The sequence below is a fragment of the Gorilla gorilla genome, chromosome 4, assembly GCF_029281585.2.
Source record: "Gorilla gorilla gorilla isolate KB3781 chromosome 4, NHGRI_mGorGor1-v2.1_pri, whole genome shotgun sequence".
Lineage (NCBI taxonomy): Eukaryota > Metazoa > Chordata > Mammalia > Primates > Hominidae > Gorilla > Gorilla gorilla.
The window spans coordinates 65,532,540-65,550,268 of NC_073228.2; the positions used below are offsets into that span (position 1 = coordinate 65,532,540).

A 17,729-nucleotide genomic window follows, 5' to 3' on the forward strand; every position below is an offset into this window, starting at 1 on the left:
AAAAAATAGCTAAAATACATAATTGAAGCTTGTGAATAAGTGCTAAAAGGAAAGAGCATGCTGAGATAAAGCGGCAGGTATAGCAGGCCTCTAAGCTTAGACAAGGTGGCCTCTCTGAAGAGCTGACCTCTAAGTCCCAGTCAGAGGATGAGATGGCACTAGCCACAAGGGTACAGCAACTTCCAGGCAGAGGAAACAGAACATACAAAGGCCCTGGGCTAAGACAGGAAACCATCTGATGCGTTCTCCTGCCAGTGGCAGAGTGCAGAAAGGCAGGAGATGACGTGGAAGAAGGTGGCAGATACTGAATACTTAAGGGGCCTCAAAGGTAGGTGAAGGGTTTGGATTTTGTGCTAAGTGTAACAAGACACTGACAGAATATTTAACTCAGAACTATCTAGCCAGGCTCGGTGGCTCGTGCCTGTAATCCCCACATTTTGGGAGGCCAAGTGGGAGGATCACTTGAAGCCAGGAGTTTGAGACCAGCTTGGGGCAACAGAGTGAGACCCAATCTCAACTAAAAAATAAAAACATAGCTGGGCACAGTGGTGCATACCTGTAGTCCTAGCTACTGGGGAGGAGGAGAATAGCTTGAGTCCGGGAGTTGAACACTGCAGTGGGCCATGATTGCACCACTACACTCCAGCCTGGGCAGCAAGAAAACAGAAAAGGAAAATGGAAAGGAAAGGAAACAGGAAAGGAGAAAGGAAAAAGAGAAAGTAAGAAAGTAAGATAACCAGATTTGCTAAAACCACTGTTAGCTCACGAAGAATGAAATCAAGAGGGTAAAGAGTGGATATAGGGAGCGAATGGGGAAACTGCAACAGTCCGAGGACTAGTCAGGACCAGGGAGGTGGCAGTGATGGAAAAGAGATGCAAAAGGACTTGAGACCCATACTTGGACATAGAGCCAGTAGGATTTGCTAGCTGATTCCATGTGGGCATTGAGGAAGCACAATGAGTCGGAAACGACTCCCAGGTTTCCAGCAAGAGCAGCTAAGACAGTAAGCAGGCTCAGAGAAGTCAAGGGACCTGTCCAAGGTCACAATGCTGGCAAGTGGCAAAGGAAGAATTTTGTCAAAATTTTGTCTGCCTCCAAGGCCATTTACTTCCAGAGGTGACACTCAAACAATTTTGTTTCCCCATCCTGTGGCCTCCCCCAAAGGTACATAGCTAGGAGCAGGGGCCACTGAAATTTATGTGCTATTTTTTTAAAAGAAGGGTAATAAGAGATTGCTGCTTTATAATATTTAAAACAGTGCAGTGTTGACATAAATGTTTCCCAATGATATCTGGCCATAGTCAGATCCGTTCTAGAGCAATCTTGCCTTTGAGGTGGTCCTAGGAGGAGGAGGGAACACACACAAGCTGACCACTCAGGAGCCAGGTAGTCCCCAGAGCGGGCTCAGGCACACACTACACCAAAGCCATCTCATGGCAGGGCTATAGGCACACAGTCCTGCTCAAGTTCTGTGGCCGATAGAAGCCTGAGGCAGTTTCGGAGCCCTGGGATTCAGCAGGCCACCGGCAGCCACTTCGTCTTCACCCTCCCCAGAGATCCTGGTAACGCAACCTTCACTGGCCCAGGTGAGAGCTCCTGAGATGCCTTGGGCCAAGAGACCAAAATTCTTTGGATAATGTTATTTGAATCCAATCACTCAACAAGAAAACCCACCACATGCCAGGCACTGGGGATAGAGCTGTGAATGAAATAGCCAGGTCCCTGCCAACATGGTGCTTCTAGTCTAGTCAGTTTTCACTGGACTGGGCAGCCCAGAAATCCAAAGGATTGATCAAAAACACCAAGCGAGGCCGGGCCTGGTGGCTCACGCCTGTAATCCCAGCACTTTGGGAGGCCACGGCCGGCAGATCACTTGAGGACTAGAGTTCAAGACTAGCCTGGCCAACATGGAAAAAACCCGTCTCTACTAAAAATACAAAAATTAGCCGGGTATGGTGGCATGTTCCTGTGGTCTCAGCTACTCAGGAGGCTGAGGCACAAGAATCACTTGAACCTGGGAGGTGGAGGTTGCAGTGAGCCAAGATTGCGTCACTGTACTCCAGCCTGGGTGACAGAGCGAGACCCTGCCACAAACAAACAACAGACAAACAAACAAACACCAAGCAGTACAGGACTAAGCAGGACATTCATGCTCATGATTTTTCAGATTTCATGAAACCAGGGGAACCCCCACCCTGAAAAGTGGGTACCTTTGGCTCAAGATCAGAAAAATTAATGACTTCATCTATTGGAGAAAGTGATGTCTGCCAGTTCCAGAAGGACAGGAACTCATGTTCAGTGGCTAGAACAGTGCCGAGCACACAACAGGTGCTAAACACACACTCAGTGAGTGAATAAATAACTGAATGGAAGTAGGACCTCAGCTCTGTACCTGACCATGCTTCATCCCTTCCCCGCTCCTTGGGGCCAGCAGTCAGCTACGCACCCTAGTTATTTGCAGACGTGTGCATCACACTAGCTGTAAGCATCCAGGACAGACTATTTTGCTCATCAATTAATCCTCTGTGATAATTAATCAAGGTACCAGGTAAAAGGTAAGTGATCAATGGGTGATATGAGTAACGAGTGAATGTAAAGGAAAGAAGAAATGAGGGGGGAAGAGAGAGACACACGTGCACACACACAAAGGCAGGCAGTCAATTCATTTACACAACTACATATCATACAGTAGCCCCAGAACTATGCTATTCTGGGTAAGATATTAGATGACAAAATTGTGTATGAGAAGGAAGTACAAGGACCTGGGTTTGAATCTTCATCCTGCCATCAGCTTGCAGGGGATCATCAGATCTCCCTGTCTCCTGTCCCAGGGATAAGGATGAAACAGGATGACATCTATACAATGCTGGCCTTGTAGCTTGCCCCTTCCTTCCATGCTCCAACTTCAGCTCCTCTCCTGACTGGCCAGGTGATACAGGCATGCCAGTCCACCACTTGCTGCCATTTCCCCATCCTAAGTGGAGAGCTGTGTGGCCCAGCCCCCACTGGGCTGGTACCAAGGCAGCCCTGTGCTGCTGGGCTGACACATTGGCACAGATCCCTCCAGGAGGCTGGGTGAGGGTGTGTGCTGCTTCCTGGGGAGGCTCCCAGTTGCCAAAGAGCAAGGTTGTAAGAACAGCTGGGCCTCTGGCTCTCAAAGAGAGAGTATGGGGCCGACAGGAGGAGGGGTGGGAAGGAGAGGCTAGGAATGAGGGCCATAGTCATGCCGACTCAAGCTGCACCCCAGGAGCCAAATGCGGGTTCGCTTTCCTGGTTAGGTCTCACACATCCTACTGCCTCATACAGCCTACATTCCTGGTGTCCACACAGAGCTCCGGCCACCCCCAGCCACTGGGAAACCAAAATGGTGGCAGGAGTCAGGCAGCTTTGTCCCCCATCTCTGGGAGAAGGCCTCATCTTAAACACAGGAACGCAAGGATAGAGGAGAGGGGAAAGAGAAACATGTCCAGTCAGGATCACAACAAAAATCCCCTTACCAGATCCGCCTGCATCTTCAGTTCAGGAACCACCAGCAGTAAGAGCTTATTCAGGGGAACCTGTGGCTTTCACCCTGGAATCCCAGACTCTGCAGCACCCACCTCTCCCAGCTAGAACTGTTCAGGCAGCGCTTGCCACTTCCTTTCAACAACTTCCAACCGGGAAATTGCTAAAGAAAAAAAAAAATGGCTCCATGCCAGCAGGCTCTGAAATCATTTCCCCAGCTGCTGCCAGAATATGAAGCTGAGACTTTTAGATGTAACTTGTGGGACAGGGGGCAGCTTGAAACGGCCATAGTGTGCAAATCCAAATGACCGGGAGCGGGGCAGGGCCCCGCCTCTGAGCTCCCTCCCATCTCGTTTCCTATCCCCGGCCCTTCCACCCTCCAGCCACGTGGGAGGCAGCGCTCCTCACCCCGTCACTCTCAGCCCATCCCCATGTGAATGCAGCCTTCTTGCTAGTTTTATTTTCCTTTAAACAATTCTAATGTTCATTTGGAATTCCTCCCCCTCTCTCACACACACTTCCAATATCCCCCAAGAGGAGCCCCAACCCCTACAGTGCACACAGGGAGAGCTGCAGGAATCCACCCCGGCTCCCTGCCAGCCTCCTCACAGACTCCTCCTCACGCGCTTCACAAGCGCTCTGATTTCCTCATCCTCAGGGTCTCTGCAGATATTCTTCCCTCCGCCTGGTGTGCTCTTGCCTTCCCGGACATCCGTCTTTCCCTGACTACCCAGGATGAGTTGGCCTGCTGGCTCCAACAGATCCCATCCCGGAGCCATCAGGGCATCTGGGGCTCTCACTTCCTGTTTCACCTCAGTCTGTGTGCTCCTGGGGCAGAGGAAAGTGTCTTCAGCATCCCAGCTCTCACCACAGGGCCCTGGTCAATGCAGTCATAGCCAGATGTCTATTCAAATTAAAATTCATTACGATAAAACAAAACGCGAATTTCAGTTTCTCAGCTGCACTATACACATTTCAAGTGTCCCCAAGCCACATATGGCTAAGGGCTGCCACACTGAATGGACAATACAGAACGTTTTGAACAGCGCTGCTCTAGATGAAGATCTAATGGTTGGGCAAACACATGCAGGCATTGCCCAAGTTCTGTCTCCAACATCTACAGACAGGGAAGAGACGAGGAACCAAAGGTCAGGCATGCAGCGCCGCAGCAGGCTCGGAGCCACAGAGGGCTGGCATCTGACTCAGGTGGGAACAGAAAGAAACCCACGCAGGGCCACCTCAGCCACACCAGGAACCTGGAAATGCAGCTGCCGTACTGTGTGACCACATCCATGTCTATCCTCTCTCTTCCTCTAGTAGAAAAAGCATTATTTCCTGGAAACTTTAAGACCGCAAACACTATCCAACCAAAAAACAAAAGCTGAAATGGTATTTAGATAACCCTGCAGGGATGGCCCTTAGGAAAGCAATATGGAAAAGGAAGGAGGAGATTACACACACAGACGGCTGCACACACAAACGATCCATGTATGTGTTTTCCTAAGGGAAAAATCAAAGTCCTAGTCATGAAGCCATGAAGAGTCAAGGTCAGCAGAGAACTCAAAGCGACTGAAGGGACAAATCCCACCACACAAAGTTCCCCCAGGAAGCCTCAGGGGGCAGCCCTGGGCAGATCATCTTCAGGCACTGACTGCACAGATGCTGGGGTCCTTCAGCACTATCAGGTTAGCAAAAGGAAACAGACAGACTTCACGGATTTTGTTCCCTTCCAAAGCAAAAAAAAAAAAAAAAAAAAAAAAGGAAAAAACAGACAGACAGACAGACAGACAGACAGACAAATATTGAAAGAGTCCTGTTTTCAAGTCTGGCATCCCTGACCTCTATCCTGCAGTGACTTTGGTACATTCCTTCACCCAGTAAGTATTTGCCAGGGCCTCCATGTGCCAGGCGTTACAGCTGGGCACCTGGCCTCTTCTGGGCATGGGATCTCATCTTCGTTCAGGTGCTGAGTCACCTGAACCACCAAGTTGCCTGATGTCACTGTGTGCACATGTATGTGAGCAGGTGGGTATCCCTCAGACACAGGCATTCATATCATACCTTGATGAAACTGTATCTCTTACTACTTTACTGTTAAAGAAGGATAACATGAATTTTTATGGATAACACAGATGACGTTAAGACTGCAAACCTGCAAAATGATATCTGTCATATGATCCCATTTCAGCAAACAAAAAAAAAAAAAAAAGAGAGAAGGGAGTAAATTTGCACGTCATTTTAAGTGACTGTAAAGTGCGTGAAGAGGTCTGGCAGGTGCACCCACCGACCTGTTAACAAGGTGTTACCCCCGCGAAGTGGAAGAGGAGGGCCTTTGCTTGCTTTCTAACACTTCTGTACTTGCTTGGTGTTGAAAAATTTAAAACTCCCATCTCTCAGTAACAATGGATAGCTGATCACATCTTGTGTGGGCTAAAGGAAAAAAAATGGGTGAAGACACACAAGGAAGCTTTGCCCAAAATCCATGGAAGAAAAGCCTGACTCGGGGGCACAGAATACAGGAGTAAAAACATCGCCCCATGATCTGTGCGGCAGAGCTCCAACTGCTGCACACAAACATTACATAGGAGCCAGTGGGAAAAGCACATGATGAAATACCTTGAAGAGAGCATGGTATACAACTTACAGGAGGGCAGACACATCTGAGAGGCAAGGCAAAGCCACCATCTGGAGGGTTCAGGGGAAGGTGCCACTCCACATCGTCTCTCCGAACCAACTCACCTGACAGAACTCCTTCTACTCTAGGCTTCTTTACTGTCCAGAAGCAGCAGCCATCTGAGGAAAGGACTTAAAAGGTCACTTAATCTGTCATTTCTCATATGGATAAACTGAGGCCCAGAGAGATGAAGTCACTTGCCCAAGATCTCACATTGTGTAAAAGGCAGATAGGCCCATTCTAGATACCCATAGGATCTCAGGTCCTGCCTGGGTCAACCACGGCCACGGCCATGCAGGTCCATCCTGCTTCCACTGGACAGTGGTTCTGGGAGGCAGGGTTACCTCCCTGCAGTGCCCACCCCAGTGGGCACCAGCAGCCAAGTGAGCGTGCTATGTCTAATTCTTGCCTGGAAAGAGGGGACAGATGCCATGACTTTCTGGCCTCCGCTATCCCCCCAGGACTCCTCCTGATGCTGGTGGTGTCTTTTGGTCCAACCTCTCTCACACGTACAGGGAACCATTCCTTCAGGGTGCCAATCTCTGCAGTCTGAGCTACCTTGGAGGAGACTTCTTTCCAGGCCAAACTTCAGGGTCAGGCAGAGAGGGGTCTAGCTCTAATATCCTCCAAGCCAGACCAGCTGCCCCACAGAAATCCCCAAGGACCTATCCCCACCCCCTGGGCCAGGTTTCTGGAGATCTTGTTGGGTTTTAGGTCCCTCCCGAAGCTTGACAAAGGGAAGTCCCTTTCCCCGCAGACCTGGATCGGGCTGTCCCATGGGGGCACTGGCAGGACCTTGGCACTCCTCCCCCTCCGTGTGAGCCAAGCTGTCCTGTTGGCCCTCTGGGGGCTCTCAAGTTTCCTAAACAACAGGAGGGCTAAGGCACTAAGTCAGGACAGCCAGGGAGAAAATACAATTTTGCTTCTAGCCTCCAAGGCACCAGGCCAGTCTGGACATAGCAGAGGCCACACCAACCCATGAAGGCCTGGGCACCCTAGAGGGATTCCTGAGGCAGGACTAGGGCAGGCTGGAATCTGGGCCCTGCACCACACTGACCATTCAACACACCCAGGGACCCTGTTCCCTCCTCTGACTCTGAGTCTTCTTCTGTGGGCATGGCCCTACGCAATTTCTTAGGAAACATACAGGGACAGGAACAGGGATGAGCTGGGTGTCTTAACTACCGCCCAGCCAAGTACAAGTTTAGAAAAGGTATATGTGCAGTTTACTGTCTGGTCCAGGTACACCTGGAATGAGAGTCTCATTAAAAAGTTGAGCAGGCCAGGCACGGTGGCTCATGTCTGTAATTCCAGGACTTTGGGAGGCTGAGGCAGGAGGATCACTTGAGCCCAGGAGTTCAAGATCAGCCTGGGCAACATAGAGAGATCCTGTGTCTACAAAAAAATTAAAATATATATATAGCCAGGTGCACTGGTGCGCACATCTGCAGTCCCAGCTACTTGGGAAGTGAGGCGGGAGGATCGCTTGAGCCCAGGACATTGAGGCTGCAATAAGCCAGGATCGCTTCACTGCACTCCAGCCTGGGCAACAGAGCGAGACCCTGTCTCAAAATATATAAATAAATAAATAACCGTTGAAGAAAAAGACTGCTTTTATTGTATTTTAAAAGACACTTTGGCAACATTCATTAAAATCCAGCCTAGCAAGTTCACTTCTAGGTTTTTTTCCCTGTAGAAATACACAGGTGCACAAAGATGTTCTTGGTAGCAGTGTTTGTAACCATGGAAATACAGGTCTTTAAGGGGAAAGAGCAGGTTCCTGAACCAAATGTCTGGCCTGATCTCATGTGTACAAAAGAGACAACATGCAGAGGAATGTGAGGGCTAGAAAATGTTCAGAAAGATGAGCAGGCTTCAGGGAAATGGGATGCAGCAATTTTTTTTCACTTTATCTCCTTTGTTTCATTTTACCCCCTACAATAAACACATCTCTTCTAATAAAACCAATGGTTCATTTGAGAAGATGAAAACGTTCTAGTGGTGACAGTCACAAAACAGTGTGAATGTATTTAATGTCATTGAACTGTAAACTTAGAAATGATTAAAATGGTAAATTACGTTATACGTATTTCATCACAGTTTTAAAAAATAAAAATAATAAAATCAAAACAAAGCAGAGTGAATAACTCACCAGGCTCCCTGGGGAAATAACTGATTCTAGAAGTGGGGTTAGTAAAAAACAGAGGGGGCTGAAGCATACTGTAGTGTCAGAAAGCAAAGGAAGTGCTACACACGGAAGTGCTACACACACACACGCCAAACAAAACTGAAGGATGGGGCATGTCACAGGATGCAGGAACAAACCTGCAAGAACTCCCAATGGCCAAAGCTGGAAGAACTTGAGAAACAAAATAAATCATGTAGTATTGGATTAGAGCCCAATGTGTAAAAGAAAAAGACATGAGCCTATACTGATATAAATGACTGAATGAATAAATAAATGGAGGAGAAAAGACAACTGTTTCCTACAGAAAAGTTCCAAATAATCTGTGTAGATATACCCCCAGAGGAGATGGAGCTTAACCCACCTACCCCCCATACCCCCCAATCCTAAGGGAGGGCTCACTTCCAAAAAACAAAGTAGTGTCAACGTCATGAAATTAAGGCAAGACTGAGAAACTGTCACAGAGCAGAGGAAACTGGGGAGACATGATAAATCAAAATAATGTAAACCATGCGGTGCCCTGGATTGATCCTAGAAAAGAGAGAGGACAGTAAAGGAAAAACTGGTGAAACCTATATAGTCTGGAGTTGCGTTCATTGTAATATACCAGTGTCATTTCCTCAGTTTTGACAAAGGCACTGTGGTCACGACAACGTTAATGATGGGGAAACTGGGTGAGGGGTACATACGAGAACTCTCTGTACATCCCTGCAACTTTTCTGTAAATCTAAAATTATTCCGAAGTAAAAAGTTTATTTAAGAAAATAAACAATGGTTTAGAACAGTGGTCCCCAACCTTTTTGGCACCAGGAACTGGTTTCATGGAAGATAATTTTTCCAGGGACAGGGAGCGGGGGATGGTTTCCAGAGGATTAAAGTGCATTACATTTATCATGCACTTTATTCTATTACATTGTAATATATAATGAAATAATTATACAACTCACCATAATGTAGAATCAGTGAGAGCCCTGAGCTTGTTTTCCTGCAACTAGACAGTCCAATCTGGGGGTGATGGGAGATGGTGACAGATCATCAGGCATTAGATTCTCACAAGGAGCACATAACCTAGATCCCTCGCATGTGCAGTTCACAACAGGGTTTGTGCTCCTGTGAGAATCTAATGCTGCTGCTGATCTGACAGCTGGCGGAACTCAGGCAGTAATGTGAGCAATGGGGAGCAACTGTAAACACGTTCCTCCTGCTGTGTGGCCCAGTTCCTAAGAGGCCAAGTGGACCGGTACCTGTCAGTGGCCTGGGGGATGGGTCCCCTGTTTTAGATGACAACCCACGTATGCCTAGTGTTCCATTGTTGGAATGCTAAGCACATGGGAGTTATTTATATCCTACTGCTCAAGGTCATTGCCAAGGTCTGACTGCAAAAATTCAAAAAACTGCAACCTCCGGCATAAATGGGTTAAGAAGTCAAAAGATTCTCTGACAGACACGGGTTTTTAATGCATGACAGACATGGGTTTGGAACTTTGGCTTCTGAATACTGCACCTATTTTTGATGGGCAGAACTTACAGAGCCAATTCCCACTGAAAGCACACAGAATCCATCAGGGCCAGGGTAGGGGTCAGGGGCAGCAGTGGGTATCGAGTCAGAGTCCAAAGAACTGTCTGGGTTAAGAAACAGAATAAAATAGACCCACACCCCTGGGGCCAGCCCTTGCAGCTGAAGCCCTGGAGAGCTGCTCTAACTCAGGGTTCCCCCATCACTAGGGTTCCACACATGTACAAGGAGAAACTCTCAGAGGTAGAACTGAACCAAGGTAGCCCTCTCCCCAGTCTGTAGGAGCTGAAGCTGGGTTTACTAAAGGAAATAGCCTTTTCTTTCTAGGCTTTAGAATACTCTGGCTATAGCCCAGGAACTGACATGAGATTTGGGAGGAAGAAAAAGAGAAATCTTGAGAAGGGGTTTCTGGAGAGTCTGGGGAAGATGGAATGACAGCAGCTAATGGTTCCTTGTGGTTCTTAAAGCCCAGGAAGAAAGCTGCCAGGCCCAGGTACCTCCAGCAGGCTCCTGCAGCCCAGTCTGCCCTCCTGCTCCCCATCCACTCCAGCCTCACTTCCTCCTGGCCCTGCTTGTGAGGACACCCTTGGTACCAATTGGGGGGACGGAAGGAGGACACTTGGCCCAGCTCTGTCAGGCTGGTGTGCCGCCCTCTCTGTCCTAAGCTCTGGGCTGACTCCCGCTATCTCTCTTGATTCAGAAAACTGCCTCTAGTCAGCCATTCCCAGCCTTCCTTCACTCCCCAGGAGGCTGTTGAGAGCTGCCGTGTGTGCAGGCCTCTCTAGCTGCCTCTGCTGGGTCTGGCTCTCACCTGGGATTAACAGCAGCTGAGGGTAAGAGAGAGGTGGGAAATTGTTAATTTTTCCTCCTCCACCCCCGCACTTGACTTTCACAACTGCCTGTGCCAGCAAGCAGCACATGGGTTATTCCCATTTCACAAAAGGAGGAGACTGAAGCTTTGGAAGGTGAAACGGCTTGGCCAGGTGCCTGAATCCAGGCATTCCAAGAAGAAGGAGAGAGAAGTGGTTGAGACGGAGGACTCAGTCAGGTGTGGAGGGGCACCCAGCTCTACTCCTCTGTGGCTCTAGGACCCTGGTGAGTTTCTATACCCACTGAGTGCTAGCTTCCTCAACTGTGAGGTGGGGAAAATGGTCTCTATTAAGTAGGGTGTTGGGATAATTAAACAACACATCAGTGTACCCATCATGACATGCCAGATGTGCTATGTGTCAACTTTGAGGCAAAATAACCCAGAGGCTCTCAGGGGCCCCAGGACCCCACTGTGGCCACCAGTGCAGCTCAATAACCAGACAGCAGAGGCCTCCCAGGAAAGGGCTGCTCAGGCTCCTGGCAGCACAAGCCCTTCATGAATGAAAAGGACGTTGGCATGGGAAGAGGGGAGTGCTACTGCATCTAAGAAATCTTTGGGTCACTTGCCCTAGCCTTCCTGGAGAGGGCCATCTCCCCTGGGGGCACCAACTCTCCCAGGGCTCATGGCAGGTGACTCATGGAGGTGACTCATGGCAGCAGGCATAGCTGGGAAGGGGGTTCTTTGGGGCTATGATCCCTACACTGGCCTCTCTTGCAGGACTTAACTGAAAGCCAGAGCTAAGAGTAACCTGTGTCACCACCCACTTGGGGCCAAACTCTGGGCTATTGGAGACATCTACCATGTCATGATGAAATCTACTTATTCAGTAAATAAATAGGTATTTATTTTTATATCTGTCACAACCAAGCAACTGCCATATTGGGCCCAACACTCAATGGGGATTTTGTGGCAAACAAACCCAAACAGCAAGGCCGTGTCTCACGGTGCTCGCATCCCAGGGGGAGCAGACAGACCACAGACAACAAATCGGTTAGATCACTCCAGAAAGTGGTCAGTGTCATTGAGAAAATAAACTCAGGTGCGCAGGCGAGAATGATGGGCAGGGGATGATCTTTAGATCACATCACCAGGGACGACTGCCTGGAGGCGGTGACAACACTCAACACCAGAAAAATATTCACGGGATGAGTCATGGGCAGAGCACTCCAGGGAAGTGGGGAGCAAGTGCAAAGGTTAGAGTCTACCGAGCAAAGGAGAAGGTGAGCAAACAGAGGCGAGAGAGGCCAGATCAAGGAAGGCATCTGGCGTTTATCCTGAAGGAAACAGGAAGCACTGAAAAAGGATGGGATCTAAGTCACCTTTCTAGGTTAGCACCCTGGCTGCTGGGTGGAAAATGGAATGCAAGGGGCGAGGTGCCACTGCAGAGATTCTGCAGGAGGTGACAGCGGCCTGGACCGTGGTGCTGGAGGTAGGGAGGAAGAGAGGCAGGCGGGTCTGCAGTGTGCCTTGGGGGAGAGCCACAGGGCCTTGCCCACACAGGTAAGAGCAAGGGAAGAAGTTATAGCACATTTTAATTTGGACTAGCCATGTTCTAAGTGCTTGATAATCATGAGGCTTGTGACTATCTTACAGCACAGTCCAGATAGAAATTTTTAAAAGATTTCCATACTGGGGAGAGGAAGGAAAAAAAAAAGACCTTAATGATCATAGATTTTCTGAGTGTTAGGAGTATGTATGTGATTTCTTTCCTTCTCTGTTTACAAAGTATCTATATATAATGAATTCATGCTACTTTTTACACAGCAGCAAAAGCCAATATTTAATTTTAGGATAGAAGTAGGGGATTTATGAGATCTGACTGGGTGAACCATGCCTGCCAAGTAGGACTAATCCGCACTCCATGAGAGCTGACCTGCACCCCTGGCACCTGGCACAGTACACACTCCGAGTATGCTGGTTGGTTAGTTGGCTGGCTGGCAGGTGGGTAGGCTGCACAGACAGGAAGAGAGAACAATGGAAGGAAGACAGCATATTGTAGCAGTCAGAAGATTAAACTAAATTCAGACTCTTATTTCCAAATTCCAAGCTATCATTTACTAGCTGTGTGATTTTAAACAACTTACTTAACCATTCTGTGCTTTAATTTCCTCGAGTATAAAATGGTAACAATGATAGTAATTTCCTTATAGGAGTTCATGAGAAGTGAGATTATCTATCTTACAAAACACAGAAACATTTAACACAGTGTCTGCCACACAGCCAATGCTTCCAGATATGTTGGCTGTTGTAAGTATGATGAACAAATCAATGCCCAGCGTGGGGCTGCTCTAGTTCATCAGGCAATAGCATCCAGGGCACTTGTTGGAGCCACATGTACCCTGGATCCCTCCTGGCGCTGCTGTCCCTCCCCATCCTCCTTCTCAAGACTAGAGAGCATCAACCCTTAGTCTTAGCCACGGGGAAGCTAGCCCTCGGGTTTGTGTGTGTTCCCTCTGCTTGGCCCCTCATGCCTATCCCTATGCTGAGACCCAGCTTGCATACCTGCACCACCTCCGGCCTCACGTTGAAAGTGTACAGCCAGTCGCTGAAGCGGGGGTAGCTGTTGAGCTCTGGGGTCCTCTCACCGGGAGCCACGCTCAGCTTGCACTGCCTCTGCTTACAAATGTAACGGACCAGCTTCGCCTGCAGAAAGTCCAAAAAAGAAAAGCCTGTGTTCATCTGCAGCCCAACCATATGGCAGGCCCAAGCACACTACAGAGGAGCTCAGGCAGACACAAGCAATGTGATGAGGGAAGGGGCTGGCTCTCCTCTCTGCTGTTTGCAGGGGAGGGGAAAAGGTGGAGAAGGGTCTGGGAGAACAGGCAGAGGCTGGTGGCCACCCATGAGCCCCCTGCCCTACGCAAGGTGGCTGACACTGCCCACCTCAGGACATGAGTGTCATGGGCAACACTGGTCAGAACAGAGAGCTGGGTTAAATATAAGGCAGCCTTCCTACCAGCCTGGCCAACATGGCAAAACCCTGTCTCTACCAGAAATACAATAATTAGCCAAGCATGGTGGCACATGCCTGTAGTCCTAGCTACTTGGGAGGCTAAGGTGGGAGGATCGCTTGAGCCCAGGAGGTCAAGGCTGCAGTGAGCCATCATCACACCGCCGTACTCCAGCCCGGGTGACAGAAGAAGACCCTGTCTCGGGAAAAAAAGAAGGCTTTCCTGCCAGGGTGGGGTCAGGGAGTTGGTAATTGCTAATATGGAAGATCTGCTGGTTTGGGGAGAATGGGTAACCTCCCACCTAGGATGCTTCCAGCGAAGAATCCAACTGCCTGGGTTGGGATCCAAGGGCTCAGTCACACCCTAGCTCTGTGACCTTGGACAAGTTACTTAACCCCCTGTAAAAGTCTCCATCTTGTCAAAGGTCTCCATCTTGTCCTCCAGAAAAATGGGGATAATAGAAGCTGACTCTCAGAGAGACGGAAGAAATGACGCATTTGGCACATGGTGAGCACCACAAGTGTAGCCATGACCACTGAGCAGCAGCAGTATTGGCCAGGGTCCTGGACTCGGATTCCCAGTAGGCTTTCAGGGATCCACACCCCGAAATGTATGCAAATTTCAGATATGCAAGTCTGTGTATTTTCTAGAGTTATTGTCCAAAGCTTTCAAAAGACTTGCAAATGGCTAAAACTTCAAATAAGATAACCTTACACAAGGACAGCCTGACTTGGGTAAACCCGACAAACACTGGGCTCTGGCTGGGTGCCCAGCATTGGACTGGGGAACACGGGATACAGAGAAGCACAAGGAGGGCATGGCCCAGGACTGATGAAAAATAAGGGACTCGCATTCCCAACAGAGGCCAGTTAGGCTCGACAGATGGAAACGAGCTCACTGCCAGAAGACCAGGGAGCTGCCTGGCTTGGCTATGGCCAAGTGACCCAGGGACCCAGGGAGAGCTCCTGAAATGTTGCTAAGACTCTGGTGGCCTCCTAATGGTGACTTCCAAGTGTCCCCCCAAAATAAGTACCACCTTCACAGTCTCTTACAGGAACCTGTCTTCTGGAGACACTTCTCAACCCTGCTGTCCCTCATGGTTTTGGTGTTAATTCATTCCTTTTCCTTTTATCTGTAAATATAGGTTGTGCATTTCGAATCCAAAAACCCAAAATCCGAAACGCTTCCAAAGACCCAGAATCTGAACCTCTCCAAAATCTAAAACATTTTGAGCACTGACATGATGCTCCAAAGAAATGCTCACTGGAGCATTTTGGATTTTGAACTTTTGGGTTTGGGATGCTTAGCCATTAAGTATAATACAAATATTCCAGAATTCTAAAAAATCCAAAATCCAAAACACTTTGGACCTCAAGCATTTCAAACAAGGGATACTCAGCCTGTATCTCACTATATTTTTCTTTTTTTTTTGAGATGGTCACCAAGGCTGGCAGGCTGGGGTGCAGTGGCACGATCTTGGCTCACTGCAACCTCCGCCTCCTGGGTTTAAGTGATTCTTGTGCCTCAGCCTCCCAAGTAGTTGAAACTATAGGCGCATGCCACCATAAAGGGCTAATTTTTGTATTTTTAGTAGAGACAGGTTTTCGCCATGTTGGACAGGCTGGTCTCCAACTTCTGACCTCAGATGATCTGCCCACTTCCGCCTCCCAAAGTGTTGGGATTACAGGCATGAGCCAGCACTTTTGGAGGCTAAGGTGGGCAGATCACTTGATCTGAGTATAAAACAAAACACTTAGGATCACTGCACCAGGACCTTAGTACATTTTTCTAAAGAGCAAGGACTCTTGTTAACAGAGTCACAATATTTTACAAAGAAAAAAATCATGAATTAATAACTTTTAATTTCAAATATCTAGAAAGGCTCCAAATTTTCAATTAGAATAAAAGCTTATAACCAGTTTGGGGCCATAGACCCTTTTGGAAGTCTAGGGAGGCCCATGATCTCTTTCAAAGAACAATACTTTCATTTATTTCTTTTTTTATCTTTATCTTTTTTTTTTTTTTTTTTTTTTTGAGATGGGGTCTCTCACTATGTTGCCTAGGCTGGTCTTGAACTCCTGGGCTCAAGCAATCCTCCCACCTCAGCCTCTCAAAGTCCTGGGATTACAGGCGTGAGCCATCGCACCTGGACAGAACAATACTTTGTAATGTATAAAACGACACACTTAGAATTACAAAGGAAATCAATTCTATTTAAACACATTTATCAAATTACTGAAAACTGTGATAGACAGCCAGTCATGGTGGCTCACGCCTGTAATCCCAGCACTTTGGGACGCCAAGGCAGGTGGATCACTTAAAATCAGAGGTTCGAGACCAGCCTGGTCAATATGGTGAAATGCTGTCTCTACTAAAAATACAAGAATTAGCCAGGCGTGGTGGCACATGCCGGTAATCCCAGCTACTCGGGAGGCTGAGGCAGGAGAATCACTTGAACCCAGGAGGCAGAGGTTGCAGGAAGCCAAGATCATGCCACCGCACCCCAGCCTGCCAGCCTTGGTGATCGTCTCAAATAAAAAGAAAAAAAAGAAAAATATATTGAGATACAGGCTGAGTATCCCTTGTCTGACTGCACTTCAGCCTGGGTGACAGAGCAAGACTCTGTCTCAAAAAAAAAAAAAAACAAAAACAAAAAAAACACCTGTGATAGAGTCATAAAAGCTTCTTTATTAAAGTATTAAACATCCAACAGTGCATCTAATAACTGCCATAACTTTAAAGTTGTGACAAGTGGAAACTGCTTTTTCAGATAGCTCCACAACTGTGATTCCTACTGGTGACGGAGTCACAGGTGTTTGTTAAGATAACTGTGCCTCATTGCCTACAACCAAGTGGAATGACATGCTAAATTCCAGTTAAGGTTAATGAAAATAAAAGTGCAATTTTCTTCCCCATCTACGTTCATGGATGGACCCCCTGAATTCTATCCACAGATGCCAGGTCAAGAACTCCTGTGGCTAGAGAGATGTGAGCATGAAATGAGACCCATAATAATGAAACCACTGCTGCCACATCAGCGTTTTTGAAATTTCCCCCAGAAAACTAGTTTGGCCCCAGGCTCACCAACAATCTGACAGAGCCAGATTCAACCCCCTTGGGGTTACTTACCCCCTCCCATGGCCCCTGCTCCCTTCAGGGTACTAGGGGCTCAGTGGCAAGTGCAGACAACTGCTGGAGAGGGAGCGCTGAGTCAGAATCAAAATAATTCCACACTCTCAACTGTACAGTTTTTATGTCTGATGAAACCACAGACCCAGAGGCTGATCCCCTGACATTCCTGCACCCCATGCCCCTCAGGTGCCCAGAGCAGACCCTGCTAATCAAACACACTGCTGAGGTTCACGACTCTGAATCTACTTGCTGTCCTATTATGGAACCTAAGCCCTGGGGAGCACCTACAGAGCATGAAGCTCACAACCGTAGACACACGAGTGAGCTTTTATCCTACAGGTCTAAGAGGATGCACTCATGTGCCCTATCCTGGCTTACCCCACTCTGATCCATCCCGCCCAGTGAGACCAGAGGCAAATTCCAAAACCAGGGCCCCAACTTCCCCCAGCCCCCCAGCTCCGTTCCATAGCCCCTGGCCCTGCCCACCAGGCACACACTCACCCAGCAGCTATTCCTCCAATACCTGCTGGAGTTTCCTACCCAGGCCAAGTCAGAGTCCGCCTCTTCCCTTCCTGGTGTGTTGTGTGTGACTCTTTCAGAGCCCTGATCATGGAGTTACTATCATACTACAGTTAACAGCTTCTGCCTCGGTCTCCCCCAATAGACACGAGCTCCCAGCCTTCTGAGTTGAACACAAGTGGGTTCAAATCCACCATATACTAGGCTGCACTGCCCCAAGGAAGATAATTAATTTTTCTGGTCTCAGTTCACCCACCTGTAAACAGGAATGATGATACCTAGCTCATATTCAACTACAGCATGGAGACCTCCAAAAGACTAGGTTAGATCCCCCTATAATTACACATCAGGGCAGGGACCGTATTTCCCTCATATC

At 48.3% G+C, this 17,729-nt stretch overlaps 1 protein-coding gene across 2 annotated transcripts in view; it reads right to left on the reverse strand.

Moving 5' to 3' along the window:
- Positions 1-17,729, reverse strand: part of KSR1 (kinase suppressor of ras 1) — a 169,988-nt gene that overhangs the window by 62,413 nt on the left and 89,846 nt on the right. For both annotated transcript variants that reach the window (XM_055388698.2, XM_055388699.2), the window contains exon 2: positions 13,254-13,394. In XM_055388698.2, the coding sequence (XP_055244673.1) occupies positions 13,254-13,394 (141 nt within the window). The remainder of the gene's footprint in view (positions 1-13,253; positions 13,395-17,729) is intronic.